This window comes from Carassius gibelio, chromosome B14 (assembly GCF_023724105.1).
Source record: "Carassius gibelio isolate Cgi1373 ecotype wild population from Czech Republic chromosome B14, carGib1.2-hapl.c, whole genome shotgun sequence".
NCBI lineage: Eukaryota > Metazoa > Chordata > Actinopteri > Cypriniformes > Cyprinidae > Carassius > Carassius gibelio.
Genome location: NC_068409.1, coordinates 11,136,812 through 11,158,894, shown reverse-complemented (window position 1 = coordinate 11,158,894; position 22,083 = coordinate 11,136,812). Strand labels below are relative to the sequence as shown.

The following is a 22,083-nucleotide window of genomic DNA, read 5'->3' as shown; positions in this document are numbered from 1 at the left end:
GGCATATGGACCTGTATCACGGGGGCCTGGCAGGACAGACGCACCCAGATCCTGTGCCCATACAAGATCCTCCATGCCCAGAAAATCTGCAACTTGGTGGAAAAAAATTTTGTAAAAGAGCTTTGTTTTCCCTGAGCTTTAATGAGGACTTCAGGCTGAAAATATTTAAAGATTGTATTAAAATGTGTCCGTTTAATGGCCATACAGTATGTCATTTTAAAACAGCAGTTGATTTATTAATTTATATCTATGATAAACAAACTCTCCTTAACAATGATTTGAGGTGTTAATTCATGTACCGTATGAGAAATATAGAAGTAATAGTCATGTCTGCCTGAGCATAAAAATAACCGATTTTTATTATAGACTTGGCACTTCAGTTCTTGTTTATGTCTTAACAGCTCTAAAACTTGAAGGATACTACAATGCAACTGAAAAACACTCAAGGATCAACATGCACTTGAATTGTTTTCCCAGTGTGGGAGTATTCTGACAAGCCTAGCAGTTGCCATGCCAACAACAGAGCTAAAGTGCCCACATCTCAATTCAGGAAGACATCAGATCTGAGAGGAACGTGACCAGGTCAGCTGCTGTGGCAGCCGATCCCTCATATCATCTTGTAATCAAAACAATATAGTCTGTGCATATAAATAATGAAGTGTTTTAAATAAAGGTGATTCTAATTACTGAAAAAAAAAGAGATTTCACCCAGACATATGATTAGAACTATATTCTGAATGCAAAATCCAGATGATAACCAGACAACTGTAAACAATCTATAGTTGGAATAATGGTCGGTATGTTTTTAGTGAGAAGAAGTTGTTTAGTGGTGCCCTGTTCACACAAAGTGTTGAGATTTTTTTTTCTTTCTTTCTTACTTTCAGTTTATTCCAAAGAGCATCATGTTTTTTTTAACTGGGGATAAAATTAAACAAAAAAATATTTATTTATTCAATTATTTTAAGCTATAACTTTAAGCTATGCTTGTGTAATGTACAGTTATATATAAATAAATAATATTAATATTAATATTATATTTAAAAAAAATCTCCTGCTGTTTTATTTATTAACTTTGTTTACTTGTTTATTTATTATTTATTAGCTTATTTATTTAATATTATTTAATAATTAAAAGGAGTACAATTTATGAATTTCAAAATTGGAATAAACTAAAATTATGGTATCCACTTAATAACCTCTATATGCCTGTACTGTTATAAGCAGTACTTGCTTAATTTATTATATTAATAAATGTATAAATATATATTTTAACAATTGTGTCTTTTTATTTTTCTGCTGCTGTTTTATTTATTTGTTTTTTTATTTACTTATTTACTTTGTTTGTTTGTTTGTTTGTTTGTTTGTTTCCTTACTCATTTAATCCAAAGGAGCACAATTTATATATTCCAAACTTGGAATAAAATGAAAATACTAATATCCACTTTATCACCTGTAAATACCTGTACTCCAAACGGTACTGTAATAATCTACACTTGCATAATTTATTATATATATATATATATATATATATATATATATAATATATTTTTTTTTTTGGCATCATTTTTAACAAAACAAAAGTAAGATGTGGCTTGGTTTAAAGGGGTCATATGATGTTGCTAAAAAGCAATTATGTTGTGTATTTAGTGTAATGAAATGTGTTTATGCAGTTTAAGGTTTAAAAACGTATTATTTTTCAAAGTTCATTGGTCTGAAAAGCGATTGGCCAGCTATTTAGTGCGTTGTGATTGGCTGAATATCTCAAGCGTGTAATGGAAATGTTACGCCCCTTACCGTACTGGAATGTTCTCTCCCAACATGACGACAAAACCAATAAAACCCATTACAAATGAGGCATTTCTTCCAGTGGGGACATAATTACTGATTATAATGACTTATAATGTCTTTTTATGCTTTGTTTAAACATAAAACCATGTGTGAAGAAATGACAAACAACAAGTGCTACTCTACACTGCCGGCAGGCAACCACAAGTAATGACCCTGGGCTGGACTCTGTCGAAGGCTTTAACAGTTAAACACAACTGCAGGCAGCAGCAACAATACCACAACTAGAATCATAGTTACGCCTTCTTTCTTTGTGGGGTGGGCGGTGTTATGCTAATTTTCCCACATCATGATGTAGACATGTGGGAGCGTGTTAGAACGAGCCGTTTCAGTGGGAGTAGTTGACTCTTAACTTTGATAAAGAATATCTCTTTGGATTTGAGACTTTACAACTTTACAGATCATCTTTATGCACCAAGAGCTTGTAACACTCCAGAGAGAATGGAAAAATTGAAAATGCATCATATGACCCCTTTACATAAATGATAATTGATTGTAAAGCCCTGTTCACACCAAGCACGATAACTACAAGGACAATGATAAAGATATAGTTCTAATCGTTCTCAAATTAAAGAATAGCAGAGTCCACACCACAGCCATAACGATAAAGGCACAGAGAAATGATATCGCTGGAATCACTTTCAGAACGATTGCATGATAAAAACTTTGACACCAAATCAGAATCTTTCCTGCTATCACGAGGTCGAGAATTGTAAAGTGGCACATTAATGTTCGTTTAGAATAAACAGACAATATCCCTCACTGGTGTAGATGCTAATATTGTCATCATTATAGTCACCGTTATTGTTATCGTTCTTGGTCTGACTGGGCTTTAATGCAAAAATAGCGGAGGGGAGGAATTAAAAAAAATAAATGATGGTGACAGCCAGAAGGTAAATTATTTCAGAGGTAAAGCTAGTTTCACATTTTAATTATTTTGATTAATGCACACGGATAATTTATGCACAAGATTGTGCATTAAGAAAGTAAATGTACCCAATTTTGATTTCAACCGTAAGAGCTTTAATTTACTATTCCAAATTAAAATATTTAATAACCTAAACTTCAAACCAAAATTTGTTTAATGAGACTGTCAACTGTAAAACGGAGAAGGAACTGGAGATGGCTCGCGGCCTGGAAAGCAGATTTGAGTTTAACCTGTGAAGGGTGAATCAGAATCAGGAACAGATGTTAAAATCATGGATGAGGGAATCCTGCCTCTCTCTCTTTAGAACTGTCAGCGAGAGCCAGACCCAGACAAGATGGCAGAAGGAATCCCATGAGCAAAAATACAAAATGAAAAGAGACAGGGACACAGACTTTCGCATGCCGCTCTGACAGCTATTGGGGAGTCCAAATAAACAAAATAGATTAACACACCCACACACCAGGCATAACCTATTGGAAGTTATCACCCAACTGTCAAAGCAGTGGAATATGAAACTGGAGGTGATGGCATGAAAGCTGATTAGTTTTGATTGAGTCAAAATAAACCTGGGGACCAACTGCTGTTTGGTGCACTCACGCCGAAACTGATTAACCACCGATACGCAGACGTACAGACAGCTCGTGACAGAAATACTTCCCGGTTTATGTGTGAGAGAGGATATGTGTGCTCATTTAAAAAAATAAAAATCACAAATGAAATCTTTATTTCGGCTGTTACCCCCAGACAGCAACCCAGGAAGTGTTCTGACGAGGCTCTTCATATATTTCAAACTAAATAGAATTATTGTATCCACTTCATAAGCCGAGCTCTATTTGCATAATGGAATATGGTATTTTAAAAATGTTAGTGTTTTTAAACATTACTACTTGTTTTGGTAGATGGTTCAGAGAACATTTAATATTAACGTTCCCATAATTTTTGCAAAATTATAAAAATGTTTCATTGCTCTTTATATTATCTTTAATGTTCACATAACCAAGAATGTAAAAAAAAAAAAAAAAACCTTTAGCTGATATACATAGAGAAACATATATTTAGAGTGTAAGTTCACTTTTTTCTCCTTGTGCCCTTTGCGTTTGACAAACAGACCCAACACCTCTGAAAATATTGATGCATGCAAGCATCCGTGTGTGCAAGCACAAACACACACTCGCATGCACACAAATTACTAACCGGGGGAGATTGTGTTTGCCCTTACTGCTCCTGTCAGGAAGGGTTAGATTAGTTCATGGTTCACTTGGCAGGAATCAAATCGAACCCACATACAGCTTTTAGAGAGCCAAGCAGGTGAGCAGGACATTTAGTCTTCCTGGGGCCTTTCAGACCAGCAGATAATGTCACGCTACTGTGGTCATCAGAAAACAGTTTATAACTGTTTAATAAATCCAGTTTTAATTCACAAAACAGTGACCTTATCGGGTATTTCATGGTTTGTGCCTGGTACAATATGTTAATTAATTCTTTATATGGGAAATAAATATTTGGAAAAACTGACAGATGAACAGATGAGAATTTTCAGTTTAAGATAATTAATGTGCATAAAAAAATAAAAAAAAGAATAGTTTCATAAATAATATCACAATGCAAATTATAGTAGTCTTAAAATAGCCTTCGTTTTCTTTATGGAAATTTTATTTTATATTATTGACAGCCGTACTACACCACCAGCAGCAAGTGGCCCTTTTTGTATTTGAATCATTGACCATTCAATTGATTCCGTTATTATTGTTTTAATTTAAGACTCAAGATTTTTATTTGCGGCACAGTTATATACTCAATATAACTTAAAATCAGGAACTAATTCAGTAATGATACAAGTTACTGTCTTCAAGTGAGTCATTGAATTGTTCATTTAACTGATTCATTAAAAATCAACAATTCGTTCAGCAATGAAATTAGAGACTGTGTTTATGAATGAATCATCAATCTGTTGAAAACAGTGCAGGGAACCACGAAGCTGCTGTTTGGTTCTGCTGTGACTTTGTTTGGAGCTTTTTTCAAAGGTGTTGCAAAACTAAGTAACTTTAAATCATTTGCAATCGTTGAAATGTAAGTCACCAAATTAAATGTGTAAATGAAATATTACTTATTGCCATGGTGAAACTGTGGACTATTGGATCATGTCTGTGAAAATTAACAAAGGAAAGCTAAATTGTGTAAGCAAAGTCATTTTTATACTTGTAATACTTGGAATGTAATCAGATACACTATACACTATTACTGTACAGTACACAAAATATATACCCAAAGAAAACAGCAGAAAGCAGCTACATCCTTCACATGCAGGCATGGAGCCAAATTACTGCAGCCAGGTCAGTTTAGTTATTCCACAAGGTCTGACGTTCCTCTGATCTGAGATCAGTGACAGTGTGGCCAGATGTTGATTTGTGCATTCTGCCATTGTTCTCATTATAGCAGGTATGATCTGAGACATGGAGACAATTAGTTAGTGGACCACATGACTGGAAACAAGCATAAATCTGGCAAAGCATGAAGAATTTATAAAACAACACTCATTTACAGAGTCTATTTATATCCAGCAGTGTTTGGAAAGCCAGCCAACAGGATCCTTCCTGTGAGAACTTTTTATTATTGTTATTATTATTTGCTTGGGTGAAAAAAAATATATGACAGTGCACATTCATTTCTATTTCTGGCCAAGATATTTCAGCCTAAGAAATAATAATTATAATAATAATAATAAAAATGAGTCCATATGTTCATATGTGCACACTTGCCTGTTATTAAACCTTGTTCGCATCATAAAGATAGCATAACTTTTCTGAAATGAATACACATCCGCAGCGCTAAGCTTGATGTTGTCAGCAGTCATCAGAGCTGGATATTGCTTTCCGGGTGGCACCGGGCTGATTAGCATTATGATGAGGAAGAGGTGGATGTCATTCAAGAGCAAGGTGTGATGAATGACCTCTGTGTGTCTGATATGAGACCGACCCAGGGGGTCACATCCACATCCACCTACGCATCTGCTTCCGGATCCATATTTTTGTCCTAAGGTTTCCATCTGGCATTATAGACATTTAACAGGGAATAGTCATTAGATGAGATGAGATAAAAGAATGATTACTAATGTATGATAAATGCAATCAATCAAGTTATAATAAATCCAAGGTTCTGAGATTGAGCAGCTTCTGTGTATCCTTAAAGGAATAGTTCCTAAGGCCTTCGGAGATGAGTTTGTTCATTCATCTGAACAGAATTGGATAAATGTAGAATTACATCACCTGATCACTATGGATCCTCTGCAGGGAATGGGTGCCATCAGAATGAGAGTCCAAAAAGCTGATAAAAAAATCTCAATAATCCACAAGTAATCCACACCACTCTAATCCAAATTAAACCATAGCTTCTAGCCAAAATATAAGTCTATAATCTATAATAACGCTTCATTTGGTGAAAAAGTCTTCTGTTATCTCCACTGACATATTTGTTCTGAACTGTTTTTCCATTGTAAACTGTGGTAAATCTGCACATGTTTCTCTCCTGATTCAGACAAGACAACTTTTCACTGGAGAAAGCAATAGAAAGCAATATTATGAATAGAGAACTCATAATTTACAAAGGTTAACTGCTGATTGTGGATTGTTATGATGTTTTTATCACCTGTTAGGACTCTGATTCTGACGGCACCCATTCACTGCAGAGGATCCAAGTCATGTAATGGTAAATTTCTCCAAATCTGTTCTGTGAAAGCAATAAACACATCTACATCTTGGATGGCAAAATTTACATTTTTAGGTGAACTATTCCTTTAAAAACAACACATACATTTTCATTTGCAAAGTTTCAAAGGTGCTGCATAAGAGGAATGACCCTGGTAATCCAGAAAAACTGCCCAAGGCAGTTAGTATATACCGACATTCAATCAGTCAGCTAAAACAAAATGTACTGCAGTAATCAAAGAGCATGGGCTGTGTTTGTGCAACATCGGCTGATTACCTCAAGACATGGAAATTCTCTTTAAAAAAGAGAGAAAAAGCTTGTGTCAATGCATGTTTTGACGCATGCACTTTTTATTTATGTGTGCATGTGTGTCCATCATGCATGCATTACTTTTGTGTGTGCATGTGGATGTGCATGAGGATGTAAGTACTTTCTGGAGATGTGGCCGAGGCAGACAGACCACTTTGCATCCCATTACTCATGCTGTGGAATGCTGCTCAGGTAATTGGGAGTAAAAGCAGAGAAAAAAGCAAAGCCTTTTTAAGACAACGAGCACCTTTTTAAATTGACTGATTTGATTGCAAATTCAATATGACAAAGCCCCACTTCCCTGGCTTGTTTTGTAATTGCCCCAGGGAACTGCTCCAGAAAGATGGAGGAGAGGCAACAGAAATGAACCAACCTTTAGCTTTACTTTCTTGAATGAATGAGGCAAAAGATACATATTGGCAGGGAAAACTTTGCTGTATCATGCCGGTAGGGAAGCACATTGTGAAAAGTCAAAAAGAAGAATTGTCTAACGTTTTTAGATAATTAGTTGGCAAAGGTTGTGCAAGAGAGTTGCTTTATCATGGCAAATGAATTTACGTTTACAATTAAACTCTTGGCAGATGCATTTATTTACAAAACCATTTACTAGATGAATCAAATGGTTGCGCTAAAATCTTTTAAGCAGATGGATAAAGTTTCCAATCTGGCAAGAACCTGTTTATACAAACCCATTCAATCCATTTTACAAACTGCGTGTGCTTGGTCAGGCAAATTTTGTTTTTTAATACATAGAAATGTTAGCAGTACGGATAAGGAATCAAGAAACAGTCCTTATTCCTTCCTGTTGTTGTTTCTTTTAATCTACAGCACAACCAGTGTAGTTCAAACCATTCATTCACAATGAGTCTGTTATTTTTAGTGACTCAAACACTAAAGATTTACTAATGAGACTTACATAAATGGAGCTGACTGCTTGTTCATGTAGTTAAAGACACACATTATGCATTTTGTCAACTGTTGGCAATTTTATGAAAAACGAATGAAACCACACTTTTGTGTTTGTTTATCATTATAGTTTTTTTTTTTTTTTTTTTACTAAAAGTCATTAAAAGTTAATGTAAACAGACATTTTGCAAGTTTATTATTGAAATCAGACACATTCTCTCTGTTTAAATCTAGATTAAAAACGCATCTCTTTCGCCAAGCATTCAAATAATGCATCTTATAAATTGTGACTGCAGTTGTATCTGATCAAATGCGCGTTATTATTCTTTAGCTTGGGTCAAGCTAATTAATTTTACTTCGTTGGAACAGCAGTTGCTAATGATGTCTCTATTTGTTTCTTTTTTTTTTTTTTTTTTTTTTTGCCATGGGATGTACTAGGATTTCCACAAGCTCCAGTCTGGATCCAGAGCACCTGAGTAGAGAAGATGCTGACCCCTCAGAGGACCTCAGATGATGCTAACCCTGAATCAACAAACAGAACTAACAAATATTGCCACAAGTGTGACGTCATCATATAATAATTGCTGTTAGTAATGTTCATCATCTGGCTGACTACGTCTTGTAAAAATGTTTCTGAAAATTCTGTCATATGCGCACAAACTGACAGTCACCACTTATAAGCTACTACTAAATATTGTAGAAACATTTTTCTGTAAAGTTGCATTGCAATGATTTGTATCGTAAAAAGCGCTATACAAATAAACTTGACTTGAATTGAATTGAAATCATTTGCCAGTTGAATGTACTATTATTTTATTTATTGAGAATAATTATTAATTGAGAATCATTAAAAGGGATCAAAACCAGAATAATTTTTTTATCATTCATAATTCCCATTCTTCAGGCTTTTGCTGTAGGTGTTTTTTCAGTAACACTGTATTTTCCAAGGGATGCCTTGGCACTGTTTGTAATGGTATACTATTACAAGAATCCAATGTTACAGAAAACTTTTGACATAAACTGCCAAATGCACCACAAATTAACAGCAAGTTTTCTGCAAATTAATAATTTTTGCAAGAATGATGAACAGTGCAAATGCAGTCCTCACAAAAGTAATTATTACCAAACATTGCCACAAATTAATTACACAACTTAGATACAAATAAATAGATTTTACAAGTTGTGATATCTAGGGATTTTGCAAGTTCTGGTATCCAAAAGTCTTAAGTCAGAAATAGGAAATGTGTTTTTGATTATTAGTGGTCAGTGATTCATGCTGCTCATAGCACATTTCTAAGTGCTTTAATTGGTCAAGGCTTTTGTAGTGTTTTTGAAAATGCACTAAAGGGTCATTTTTGTGCCCACTGAGTGTGTGACTTGATTTAGATTTTCGAGTGGCTTATTCTGATGCACGGGTCATTACAGCATCCCAGCCTAAAATGCACAACAGAGTAACAGACAAATATCTACCAGTTACCCAAATTTGAAAAATATATTTGTTTTGCTAAGCATACCATTAAGTTAACATTTCATGAATAATCTATAAATTAGAAATATACACTTTTGTACTAATGCTTTAAGAACATTAGATAACTTTGTACATTCTATTAATGTTGCAAGAATTTTTTTTTTCATAACTTTGAGAGAACCTTGCCAGAACATTGACCTCAAAAAAGACAAGTGTGAGGATGTTGTATGAGTTGAAGTAAATGGCATTGAAATTGTATTGTTTTTGTATAAAAGGAGAGGCTGTGTTATGTACTGTGAACAGAATGTAAAAACAACACAATTCGCTCATTGGCTGATGCATTTCATGTCCTCCACTGATCACGTCACAAGCTAAATGTGTAAGGATTCATTGTGCATGACACAACAATGAGACAATCATGTGCTGAGCGTTTATCTTTCACAAGTTTGCGTCTGCCGAATGTGCTGTGATTCCAAAGCTTTTGTCTGGCGTCCACCCACTCATTTCTTTACAGCCGCCCCCCAGTCTCTGTGCCAAATGCAGAGGGGAGGATTGTCAGCTCCTCTTTTTCTTCACAATTACTCGCCACTGCCACAATCCCACTTTTCCTCTTTAACCTTTGTGTGGCAAGATCAGATGGATACTTGAAGCTGGTTTGTATTCAGAGACTGCAGAAATGAAGTGATATTGAAACAAAGAGTTGATTTCAAATGAGGCCATTTGGCATCCAGAGAAAAAACAATTGCAACAAAATGACCTGAAATAACGCCGAAAATAAAACACATGGATTTTCAAGGTGTTTGGACCCTTGGAGCAGGAGGAATTGTTTTCTCTTGTGAAATTGACTTTGTAGAAAGGTTTCTTTTGTAGCTTATGTTTCACAGCCTGACGTTATGGTCCCAAAACAATCTTCATTTTGGCATAGACTTCCTTTTATTTTCTGTGAACTGTTGCAGGTTTCTGCACGGATATAAACATGTATTTAGATTTACATGATTATAATGATCTCTCTCATTGGTTCTCAGATGGATAGAGATGCCCTCTGCATCCTAATGTGCACATTTTCCTATGCAAGAGATGGATTATTGCATCCCAAATCATGCTACTATGAAAACAGCAACAACAAAAAAAACATTGACTAGCAGTTAAAAGGGATCTATTTGGATTTTGAATTATTTATGAAATATTTCATCATATTAGAGGAATTTTTTATGTACTTTTTTCTATCAGTACATGATTTAAACCCTAAGCATATAGTAAGTACATGTAGTTAATTAATAATAATAAGTGTATGAAGTGTGCATCACCAATGATTTGCAAATTTTTTATATGTAGTAGTATATATTGCATATTGGGATCCAATGGCTTCTCAAAGCACCTCTGTTTTTTAAACTTCTTATTATTCTGTTAAATCAGTGTCTCAGACAAGGATCAAAATCTCAATGAAAGTGTTCAAAAAGAAATCTCAGAGCTCATTCACTAATTTAACACCAGATTTGGCTTGCCAGATATGATGTGAATCCTCTTTTTTCACGCATTTATTGTAATGGTGCATTTTGAAGTGGCAGCATATTGTTTTCATCTGAAATTCGTGTGTGAGGACCATCATGTGACATGTAGAGCAGCGACCCCACTGTTTGAATCAAATGTTGTGTGATATTTAAATGCTCAGCTCTCCGTGGACCAGCCTCAACAGAACAGACTGATTTCTCAGAGAAATGAGCGAGCGCTAGGCTGGCCGTGGGTGGCACAATCACACTAAGGAGAATGCGTGGGTCCAGGGCTTATTCCAGGATCTGATCAGCGCGGCAGAGGAGCACGGTTTTAATGAGTGATACTTTACTAACTGCAATTACAGAGGGACACATTATCACAGGCTAGCAAAGTCATGTTGAACACAGTCATACATCATTATTATGGGGCTGAGGCCTACAGCAAACATCCATCAGGCAGTGTGAGAGGTCAACAGGAAGAGGAAACGTGTTAATGAAGGGCGACTCAACCTGTGCTGCGCTTCCATCACAGTCTGTTCGCTTCCAGCTTTTTCTCTTGTACCTTTACATTTCAAAAGGGACAATTTAGGTACTAATGTGATACCAATATGCATCTTTTAGGTTACATGAGATACAAACTTGAAAGCTTTTTGTACCTTTTTCCTGAAAGTGAAGGGAATTAAATCACACATGATGAATAAAGTGAGCAAGCTGATATCCCAAGGAACGTTAAAGGAATAGTTCACACAAAAATTATCATCATTTACTCAGCTCACGTCATTCCAAACCTGTGTATATTTTCTTTCTTATGTTGAACACAAAAGAAGATATTTTGGAGAACCAAATATTTTGGTGCCCACTGACTTCCATAGTAGAGAAAGAAATACTATGGAAGTCAATGGGGATCATCAGCTGTTTGATTACCAGCATACTTTAAAATATATTTTATGTTAAACATAAGAAAGAAACTCATTTAGGTTTGGAACGACATGAGGGTGAGTAAATGATGACAAATGTTTATTTTTGGGTGAACTATCCCTTTAAATTCAGTGCTGAAATCATATATGCCTCATTTCATTAACTTGACAGAACAATATATCTAAAACAAGCAGTGTTTTTAAAGTGCATCTAAAATGCAGTTTATTTATTGTTCCGCATACTCTCGCACCAAATAAACATGCTAAATGCATAATGCATGCTTCTTACTTCATACATACATTAAACACTCCATGATTAATTCACACACGCATGTAAACACTCCAAAGTGCAATTTCACATTACTACGCTCACAGCTGCAAACACTTTTCGAAGATAACATGAGTAGTGTTCTATAAATATCCTTTATAACAGAATCTGAGCATGTCATAAAATAGCGTTGGTCTACTTTGATGTTGAGAAACTGACAAGTGCAGACTCAAAGCCACAGAAAGGCCTGACAGTGATAAACATCGACCAGTGGCCATCAGCCATCAGAACCAGAAAAACATCTCTCATTTGATTTCTTACTGAAGCAATATTCAGAGGGACCTACTCACTATGAGTGGGCTGTTATGTTGCCATAGTAATGATTTTCCTCCCACTTATTCCAGCTGCATAATTCATTGTGTTTACGGTGACACCTTGTGGGCAACAAGAGCAGCTACACTTAATGAACATTTTAGATGATAGATAGATAGATAGATAGATAGATAGATAGATAGATAGATAGATAGATAGATAGATAGATAGATAGATAGATAGATAGATAGATAGATGTAATGGAATTCAAGTTTTATCAATCAGAAAATTGTAAGTACTTGTTTGAGCTTTCTTCCACAAATCAAATCAAATAAAACTGAATCCAATTTTATTTCATGAAGTAGTGAGAGAATTTTGGAATGACATCAGAAGAGCTAATTTATTATTTTTACGTTTTAGTATAGACCTATTAAAAATACACAATCAAACAACCTTTTATTTTGGGTAGGCTATTTAAAAAAGGTTCCTGGAACATTTGAGTGTAGCTTTTAGTATAAATTGCACTTGCAGTGAACTACATTTCCCATAATTCCAAGTTCTTGCTCCGACGATAACGCTTGATGACGTTTCAGCCAACATGGCGGCTCACAGTAGCTGTCACACTGGAGAACACAGCCTAGTGAAGACTTGACTGTTTCTAAACACTGAGTATATGCTTTCATTGAGGATATTAATCCTCAAATCTTTTTTTCCGAGGGGAGGATATGTTCGATATACAGTTTGAAGCCACAGTAATCTTTCTTTTTTCAGTAATAACATGTTAGTGAGCTGATAGAGATGATGTCTTTATTTAGATCCCACGGTCTTTTTCTGTCCTTTATCAAACGCGTTCCTGATATTAAAATCTGCCGCGTTAGACACAGATCTCAGGGCTGCATGAGCACATGTACAGTGATCAGACACAGATGGATGAAAGGCTCCTGCTGGAACATCGGTCCTGTCAGAGAAGTCAGCTCTAATGCATCTGAGAAGGTCAATTCTATTGCTTTGACTTGTTTTTGCTGTAATCAAAATACTATATAACCTATATATTAGCCTAATGTGATTTTACAATAGTGACTACAGCAGTTATTCATTCTCTGATTTTTATAGATAATAATGGTCTTATAATAGTTGATGTGCTTGTTGCAGCTGTATACTGAATCTGAGTCCTTTGTATTTTCAGGAGAGTCTCGACATGTCAAAGTTTCCAGTGGAGAGGATTCGAAATTTCAGCATTATTGCTCATATTGATCATGGCAAGAGCACTCTAGCTGACAGACTTCTGGAGATCACCGGTGATTTTCTATTTCTCTTTCCTGTGGATTATGTGAGTTTTAAAAAATTGTTGCTCGTAATCTCTTTATTTCGTTGTTTTTGTTATGTTTTTTTGTATGAGCAGGTGCCATTGCAAAGACAGCGAGTAACAAGCAGGTGCTGGATAAACTGCAGGTGGAGAGAGAACGAGGAATCACTGTTAAAGCTCAGACTGCGTCTCTCTTTTACCAGCGTGATGGACAGACATATTTGCTCAATCTCATCGACACACCTGTGAGGATAATAACATTACTGTTAGTCTACTAATGTCTATTATTTCTATAATTTGAGAGATTGTATTATTTTATATTTAGGGCCATGTTGACTTCAGCTATGAAGTTTCACGTTCCATATCTGCTTGCCAAGGAGTTCTGCTCATTGTAGATGCAAATCAGGTGAACCGTTTCATAAATGACACATTCTGCTTATTAAATGAGTATTAACAGAGTTAAAGAGTCTTTCGTTTTTATTCTAAACCTGCTACCGTTTGTTTTTATGCACATACCAATGTTATTTTTTTGTATTATTTATATACTAATATAGTATTTATTAATATTTTACATGTTTTTAATGTATGTTCAGTTTTTATTTTATTTTAGCTTAAGTTTTAGTTATTTTGGCATGTTTTTTTTCTTTTTCATGAATTTTTGCAAGTGTTCGAAGCTGTTTCTATATATATATATATATATATATATATATATATATATATATATATATATATATATATATATATATATATATATATAATTTTTTATATATATATATATCATTTTAGTATTTTTCATGCTCTCTCACCTTAAAGTTGTGCTTATTTTATTTCAGTTTCTGTCACCATTGTGACACTTCTCATTTTTAAGTTTATTGTTTAAGTTTACATTAGCTTTTTCAATAAAGAAAATAATTTATAAAAGAACTTAAAAACAGCACAAACATTACAGCATAAATACTCTATCAATACCAAAAACTTTAGACTTTCATAATTGCATTAAAAGAACAATAACCAATTGCAAGTTTGTTTCTATAATTCAAAGGGAATTCAAGCGCAAACAGTTGCCAATTTCTACCTGGCATTTGAGGCTCAACTCACAATCATCCCTGTGATAAACAAGGTAGATATTACAGACTGAATTTATGATCTTTCCTTTAAATGCAGTGAATATTTTATATATGCAAGTTAAAAACATGTTTCATCCCAGTGCTTTAAATAAATTATAGAAACGTCTTTAGATCCAACTCAAGTTAAGCACAGAGGCAGGACACTGCAGAAGATTTAGGAAAACCTTTTTTTTTTTATACCTGAATTGTTTTGATCTTGTGATCAGTCCAAATACAACTGTGTGGACCTTTATTAATTGGCTTTCATCTAAATGCTTTATTACAGTTCCCTAGTATGTTTTGAGCTTGTTGCATAACTTATTATGCTATGTTATTACATTCAACTTGATACATCATTACATTTGATCTAGGAATGAGTCAATTGTCATTTTAATAGTCACTGATTGTTTTATTTATTTTCAGACTGACATTTTAACTGTTGCTCATCTGAACTGTCAACATTTGGCATTTTAATGTGTGTGTGTGTGTGTGTGTGTGTGTGTGTGTGTGTGTTTAATTGACAGATTGATTTGAAAAACGCTGATCCAGAGCGAGTTGAGAAACAGATTGAAAAGGTTTTTGATATTCCCAAGGAAGAGTGTATCAGGGTGAGCTGTATTTAAACATGTTTTTTGTTTGTTTGTTTTTTTTTATACAGATGTTATGCCAGTTATATTTTTACCTTGGCTTGTTATTGTTTTCTGTAGATCTCTGCAAAATTGGGCACAAACGTGGACCAAGTTCTCCAAGAAGTAGTGAAAAGGATTCCTCCGTGAGTATCATAAGCTGATTCCCTTTTCTCCACAAGAGGTCACTGTGAGAGTGTAAGAGCAGCACATACTGTGTGGGTGTGCTTTGATTGATTGTATTTGACCATGTTTGCATTCATAAGATTCATTGTATCAGACAAAAGGAGCCCAGTGATCCCCAAAGCCCAGATTGCATCTTTCTAAAGAGGATTATGAATCATACGTTACAGTTCACACAATAGAGAGACATGCAGAAAATATTTCGAATCAACTGATGTGTGATGTCAGGAAGAACAGAAGGCTCTATGAGACAGATGTTATCAGAGCAAGAACAGTATTAGTTACTGCATCTCACAAAACCTGTCAAGAATTCACTACAAAAGACAAAAACAAACTTTTTGTTATATATTTGTTAAATTATAAATTTGAAGTAATGGAGCCTGTTTTTGTAATATAAAATTGCATTGTGAAATTAATTGCAAAACAGTAAACAGTAATGCGTTAAATACATTTAAAGGTTTTGGGTCAGTCAATTGACAAGTCTAATGCTCCGTAATATTGTGAAATATTATTACAATTTATTATAACTTTTCTATGTAAACGTATAGTGCAATTTATTCCTGTGATGCAAAACATGTTTTCCTGCATCTCTACTCCACTCCAGTCTTTATTCACATGATCCTTCAGAAATCATTCTGATTTACTGCTCAAGAAACATTTCTTCTTATTATTAACATTGCAAACAGTTGAGCTGCTTAACATTTTTGTGGCAACTTAATTATCATTTGAATTGAAATATTAGTTACTACTGTACTGATAAAATTACATTACATGTGAATATTTACAAACTAACTTTGAGCATGAAGATGGGAATGAATCAGGAAGTTTCTTTTTGGTAAATCAACATCACCACATGTCATCATGTGTTTTTCCAATAAACCCGCTCGTCTACATTCTTCATCATCTCACATTTCCTCCATAATGTGTTTTTTATAGCTTCTTTCATAACTTCTTCCTTTTACATACATTGTTGGCAGTGTACATGAGGGACAGTTTTCAAATGTATAAAGTGGTTTTCATTCTTTAAAAGTCTCATGAGAAATGAGTTTGTTTAAATATATTTCTGTACATCATCAGTTTTTCCTCTCTGTTTCAGTCCGACAGCGAGAGTGGAAGACTCATTTAAAGCCCTTGTCTTTGACTCCACTTTCGACCATTACAGAGGAGTAGTGGCCAACATCGCTCTGTTTGGTGGACGTGTGTCCAGAGGAGACAAGATAGTCTCTGCACACCTGGGGAAGTCATATGAGGTCAATGAGCTGGGCCTTCTGCGACCCGACGAACACCCAACAGAAACACTGTGAGAATCTCATATACACTGTAGGCACAAACAGACCTCACGACTCGTCATGAGAAAACAAAACACAGATACATAAATCAGTTCAATACTAAAACGTTTTTGTATTTCAAAGGCATCACAGTAATCTTAAGAAAAGAGTTTTCAGCCTTTACAACCCAGACACTCCAGTATAAAGATGTATTTCTTTATTATAAGTAACCTTCCAGTTGTGTTTTTGCATTTTTTTTTATAGAATTGTTTACATTTAATGAAATATGATGGTTATTTTGGTTGGATACAATTAATATAAGAAAATTGTTCCTATTCCAAAACTCTGAAATTGCACTGGAATTAAAATTTTAAACCTAAAAATGATTTCATGATTTTAAAACAGATCAGTGAATATTATAAATAACATCTAAAAACAAGAATTAAAAGTTAAAAAAAAAGAAAAAAAAGATTCATAGGTTCCTGATTAAGTCTTGTTTTCAAATTTAAGAACGTTGTTTTTAGGGGTCCAAAACTCTTAGATTGCACTGAAACTTTGGATTTAAAATGTAATATTAAAGGGGTGAATCAAGTTTTTTTTTTTTTTTCTAGGCTTGATTGTGTTTATGGGATGCAGTCTAATGCTTCGTAAAAAAAAAATTCATATAATTTATCTTTATTCCACACTGCTCTGTCCATTCTCCTTTAAATGCACTGATCATTTCCTGCTTTTATGAAGCCCCTCCCTCATAAATATGCAATGAGCTCGGAGTGGTTAGCTGGTCCAGTGTGTTGTGATTGGCTAAACCACCTCTAGTGCGCGTCTAAACGTCCCGCCCCTCAGCTCAGTGGCATGTGCTCCGGTTGTATTGTAAACAATGACATCGTCAATATTGCTTATCAATTTGAGTCTGATAGAGACCCAGAGAATATTAATAAACTAATTTAAGAGGATTTTAATGTGCACCCCTAGTTTTCTCTTCCTCTTCTCTAAAGCAGCGCAACATGACCTTGCCCTTTTGTTGCATGTTCCCAGGTGAACTTTCATCTTCATAGCTTTGCAGATATTGTTCATGCTCAAACAGCAACATTACACACTAACTGTTTCAGACAGTCTCAGTTCCGCTAATTTAACCTTTGACCTTTTGCATTTTTACATTTTTGCTCTCAGGTATGCAGGGCAGGTGGGTTACGTGATCGCAGGGATGAAAGAAGTGAAGGAGGCTCAGATTGGAGACACACTTTACCTCCAAAAACAGCCTGTGGAGTCGCTGCCAGGGTTCAAACCGGCTAAAGCCATGGTCTTTGCAGGTGTGTTCCTAAAACCGTCCTGATGTTTGTGCTAAACTGTGTAAACCAAAGTTTAAGGGGTAGGTTTACAGTGCTGAAAATCTCAAATTGTGTGACACTTTCAGGCATGTATCCCATGGACCAGTCAGAATACACAGCCCTGCGCAGCGCCGTGGAGAAACTGACGCTAAACGACTCAAGTGTCACGGTTCAAAGGGACAGCAGTTTAGCTCTGGGAGCTGGATGGAGGTACACACACACACACACTGTTGTTTTAAGGTTAGTCGCCGAGTCGAGCTTGTATTCTGTCACTTTTTCAATATTTAAAAAGGTTAATTTCTTTGTCTCAGGCTGGGATTTCTGGGCTTGCTGCATATGGAGGTGTTTAACCAGCGTTTAGAGCAGGAGTACAATGCATCTGTCATAGTAACAGCTCCGACTGTACCCTACAAGGCTGTGCTAGCATCTGCCAAACTCATAAAGGTAGGACTCGTTGACAAAATGTGCTAAAAACCAACCAGAACACCTTAGCAACTATATAGCTACATGGTACTGTATATACTATATACCATAAAAACTGCATAGAAACATGCTAAAAACACCTTAGGAACTGATTAGCAACATGCTGGTATATCTTAGAAATTGCATAAGAATGTGTTAAAAACTACCCAGAATACCTTAAAAACAATATAGCAACGCATTGTTTTGCACATGCACATTTTTCTTCAGTGTGCAGATGGTATGTAGAGATTTATATGAATGAACATGAATGAATGGATGAATGAATGAATGAACAGCAGTTAGCGATAAGCAGTTTTTGACTTGTAGGAACACGGTGAAGAAGTGATCACCATCATCAATCCTGCTCAGTTCCCTGATAAGTCACAGGTCGTGGAGTATCTGGAACCCATGGTGATGGGAACCATCATCGCTCCGGACGACTTCACTGGGAAGATCATGACCCTGTGTCAGGTGGGATTAGATCAATCACCTTTCACATTGACTGCAGTTTAGTTTAGTTTAGTTTACTCAATATAAGTAAAAACTGAACAAAAGTAATCTTGGTTTCTCCTAAGTCGAAGAAAAAGACCAAAGTGACAACATCAGCGACAAATACTTGCGAGCCGTTTACACGACAATGGCAAATTTTGGGGACTTTAAACACATATTTTGAAAATGGGTTTCAAAGTGTATGTTTTTGAAAACGGCACCATTATCGTTTCCGTGTAAACAACCAAAACAGGAATCTTTGAAGACGATGACGATTTTAAAAGCAAGCACGAACAAACATACACAACAATGGCGGAGTACATAGTACTTTTTGTTGCTGCTCAAGAGTTTGCTTACGCTTCTTCAGCAAAGTGTAGATTTACTTCACCAATATTACAACCAACAGTGGAGACGCATCATATACATATAATAATATAAACATATAATCGTCACTTCCCCACAGGTGCTGTTTACTAACAAGGTGACATCGCCAACTACTGGCATGGCAAACGTAATACAGCGTTTTCAGCCGTTTTCGCAGATATGTTTAAACTTGAATCGTTTTGAGTAACGCTGTTTTGTATACGTGAAACTTTTTAAAAGGGCAAGGGAAAAGCTTTTCCGTTTTTAACTACATCCTTGTTCCTTGTTACATCCCAATTTCTGTGAATGCATATTTTGAGTCTTGCATTTGTAGTGACCCACAATGCAATTCTCTGCCTTTTTGAAGAGCCGCAGGGCCGTTCAGAAGAATATGTTCTACATCGATGACCATCGGGTGATGATGAAGTATACTTTCCCTCTAAATGAAATTGTAATGGACTTTTACGACCAGCTGAAATCCATGTCATCAGGATACGCCAGGTGAGCTCGTTGTGAAAGAATGAATTAGTGTTTATATTAGTAATAAGACTTGCTTTTATATAGCACATTTCAAAAACTCAACTCTAGGTCACTTTACAAATACACAATACATAATCCATGCAGTACTAACAATACAGTGGCAAAACAAATAAGTGTGAGATGTGTTAGGAAACATTAGAAAAAGATTGTAAATAAGTGAGGTATCATTTGTGTTTTGATATTTGGATATGTCACTTTGAGTTTCTGGATGAGCTTGTTTTCCTGTTGTCCATAGCTTTGATTACGAGGATGCTGGTTATGAGGCCGCTGATCTGATTAAGATGGACTTCCTCCTCAATGGGCGGCCAGTGGAAGAACTCACCACTATCGTTCATAAGCAAGTCTTGATCTTTCATGATACAGTTACAGTTTTTCTTATATTTCAAGAGGTGTTTAGAAGTTATTTGATAATTTAAAGGCAATTAAATACCCAAATCCCTTTAAAATGCGAATATGGCTATAAAGATATGATCTTCCGTGTTTGTGATGTGATTGCTAAAAAAAAATGACACAAGCTCTGATTCGTCCTTGTGTTCAGAGACAAAGCGTACAGTGCAGGTAAAGCCATATGTGAGAGACTGAAGGAGTCCATCCCCAGGCAGATGTTTGAGATCGCAGTGCAAGCAGCCATCGGCAGCAAGATCATCGCTCGAGAAACGTAAGTGTAGATGTAGATAATAACTTCAAACATAAAGTAATATTTGAAAATTTGCTTAAAATGATGTCACCCTCAGGCCATCCAAGATGTATATGAGTTTGTTTCTTCATCAGAACAGATTTGGAGAAATACATCACCTACTCACCAATGGATCCATTGCAGTGAATGGGTGCCGTCAGAATGAGAGGCCAAACAGCTGCTAAAAACATCACAATAACAGCAGTAATTAACATCTTGTTAAGCTTTGTATTTGTAAAAAAAAAAAAAAATCAGTTTTTTCTTCAGCTGCTTAAGGTTCAAACCTTTGCATCTAAAATATAAGTCCAAAATACTGCTTTCTCAAGTGAAAAAGCTACCTTGTCTGAATCAGGAGAGAAATCTGCAAAGATCAAGCACTTTTTATAAGCATAAACAGTTCTAAACAAAAATGTTGGTAGATTTTGAGTTACTTTTTTCACTGGAGGACACGTGATTATGAACTATGCTCTTCTTTATTTTGATAAGAAGAGATGGTTTAAAAGTGGATTTAACACATTAATAATGGATTTCTTACAAATATGCATACTTCAAAAGAAGATAAATGATGGACTGTGGTTGTGTTGATTATTGTGATATTATTTATCAGCTGTTTGGACTCTCAATCGACGGCACCCATTCACTGCAGAGTGTCCATCGGTTAGCAAGTCATGTAATGCTAAATTTCTTCAAATCTGTTTTGATGAAGAAACAAAAATCTACATTATGAATGGCCTGAGGGTCCATTTTTGCATAAACTTCTCCTTTAATATTCCTAATCTTTGTTTCTCTTTTAGAATAAAAGCATATCGAAAGAATGTTCTCGCAAAATGTGTGAGTACCTCTTCTCATACTGAAAAATGTTTCTTCTACCTTTTTAATTAGCTGCTGATTCTTGGTCACATCTGTCTTTCCTAGTACGGTGGTGACATTACACGAAAAATGAAGCTGCTAAAGAAGCAGGCTGAGGGAAAGAAGAAAATGCGCCGCATTGGCAACATCGACGTCCCAAAAGACGCTTTCATCAACGTTCTTAAACGGAAGTAGTTCCCTCAGGAACATTATCATAACAGATATCAAAGCCTGGGGTTGATTTGTGAAGGGGAACATGCCAATGTACAGTATGATGATTGATTTAGAAATGCTATTAAATTTCATATAACTAAGTGATGTTGTTCTGGGAACTTAAAGCAGGTTTGATGAATTCATCTTCATCATGCTGAAACAACATCGCCGTTCTCTCAGGAGCGGATTTAGAGACTGCAAGCTAAGGGTTTTCATTGGAAACGTTTAGACTGAGTGGATGCAGAAGTATTTGGCAGCGCTGTTTTCCTTTGAACACATTTATTTCATTTCCATCACGCTGCAGTGGACGTAAGGCTGAAAGCAGTCTGGGACATTTTCTGAAACATTTTTGAGTGTTTGCAACTATAAGCAGAAATCGGGCGATTCTGACAAGACTATTGCATGTCAATGTCTTATTTCAACCCATAATTAAAAACAAGGTTTTTTACTGTGCATATAGATAACTAACCCTGTTTTTATACTGTTGAAATTAAGCACACCACCTTTCCAACTGCTGGCTTTT

The 22,083-nt window shown here is 35.4% G+C and overlaps 1 protein-coding gene across 1 annotated transcript; it reads left to right on the top strand.

The window, feature by feature from the left end:
• The first annotated feature begins 12,713 nt into the window (after positions 1-12,713).
• guf1 (GTP binding elongation factor GUF1) lies at positions 12,714-22,013 on the top strand. The gene is made up of 17 exons (XM_052574851.1): positions 12,714-13,144; positions 13,338-13,449; positions 13,554-13,702; positions 13,783-13,863; positions 14,500-14,577; positions 15,088-15,171; positions 15,271-15,335; positions 16,469-16,672; positions 17,811-17,950; positions 18,055-18,178; positions 18,280-18,412; positions 18,758-18,901; positions 19,650-19,783; positions 20,058-20,159; positions 20,361-20,480; positions 21,293-21,329; positions 21,414-22,013. Exons 1-17 carry the CDS (start codon positions 12,950-12,952, stop codon positions 21,540-21,542), a joined length of 2,031 nt encoding a protein of 676 aa, XP_052430811.1. The 5' UTR covers positions 12,714-12,949; the 3' UTR covers positions 21,543-22,013.
• Positions 22,014-22,083: the final 70 nt, after the last annotated feature.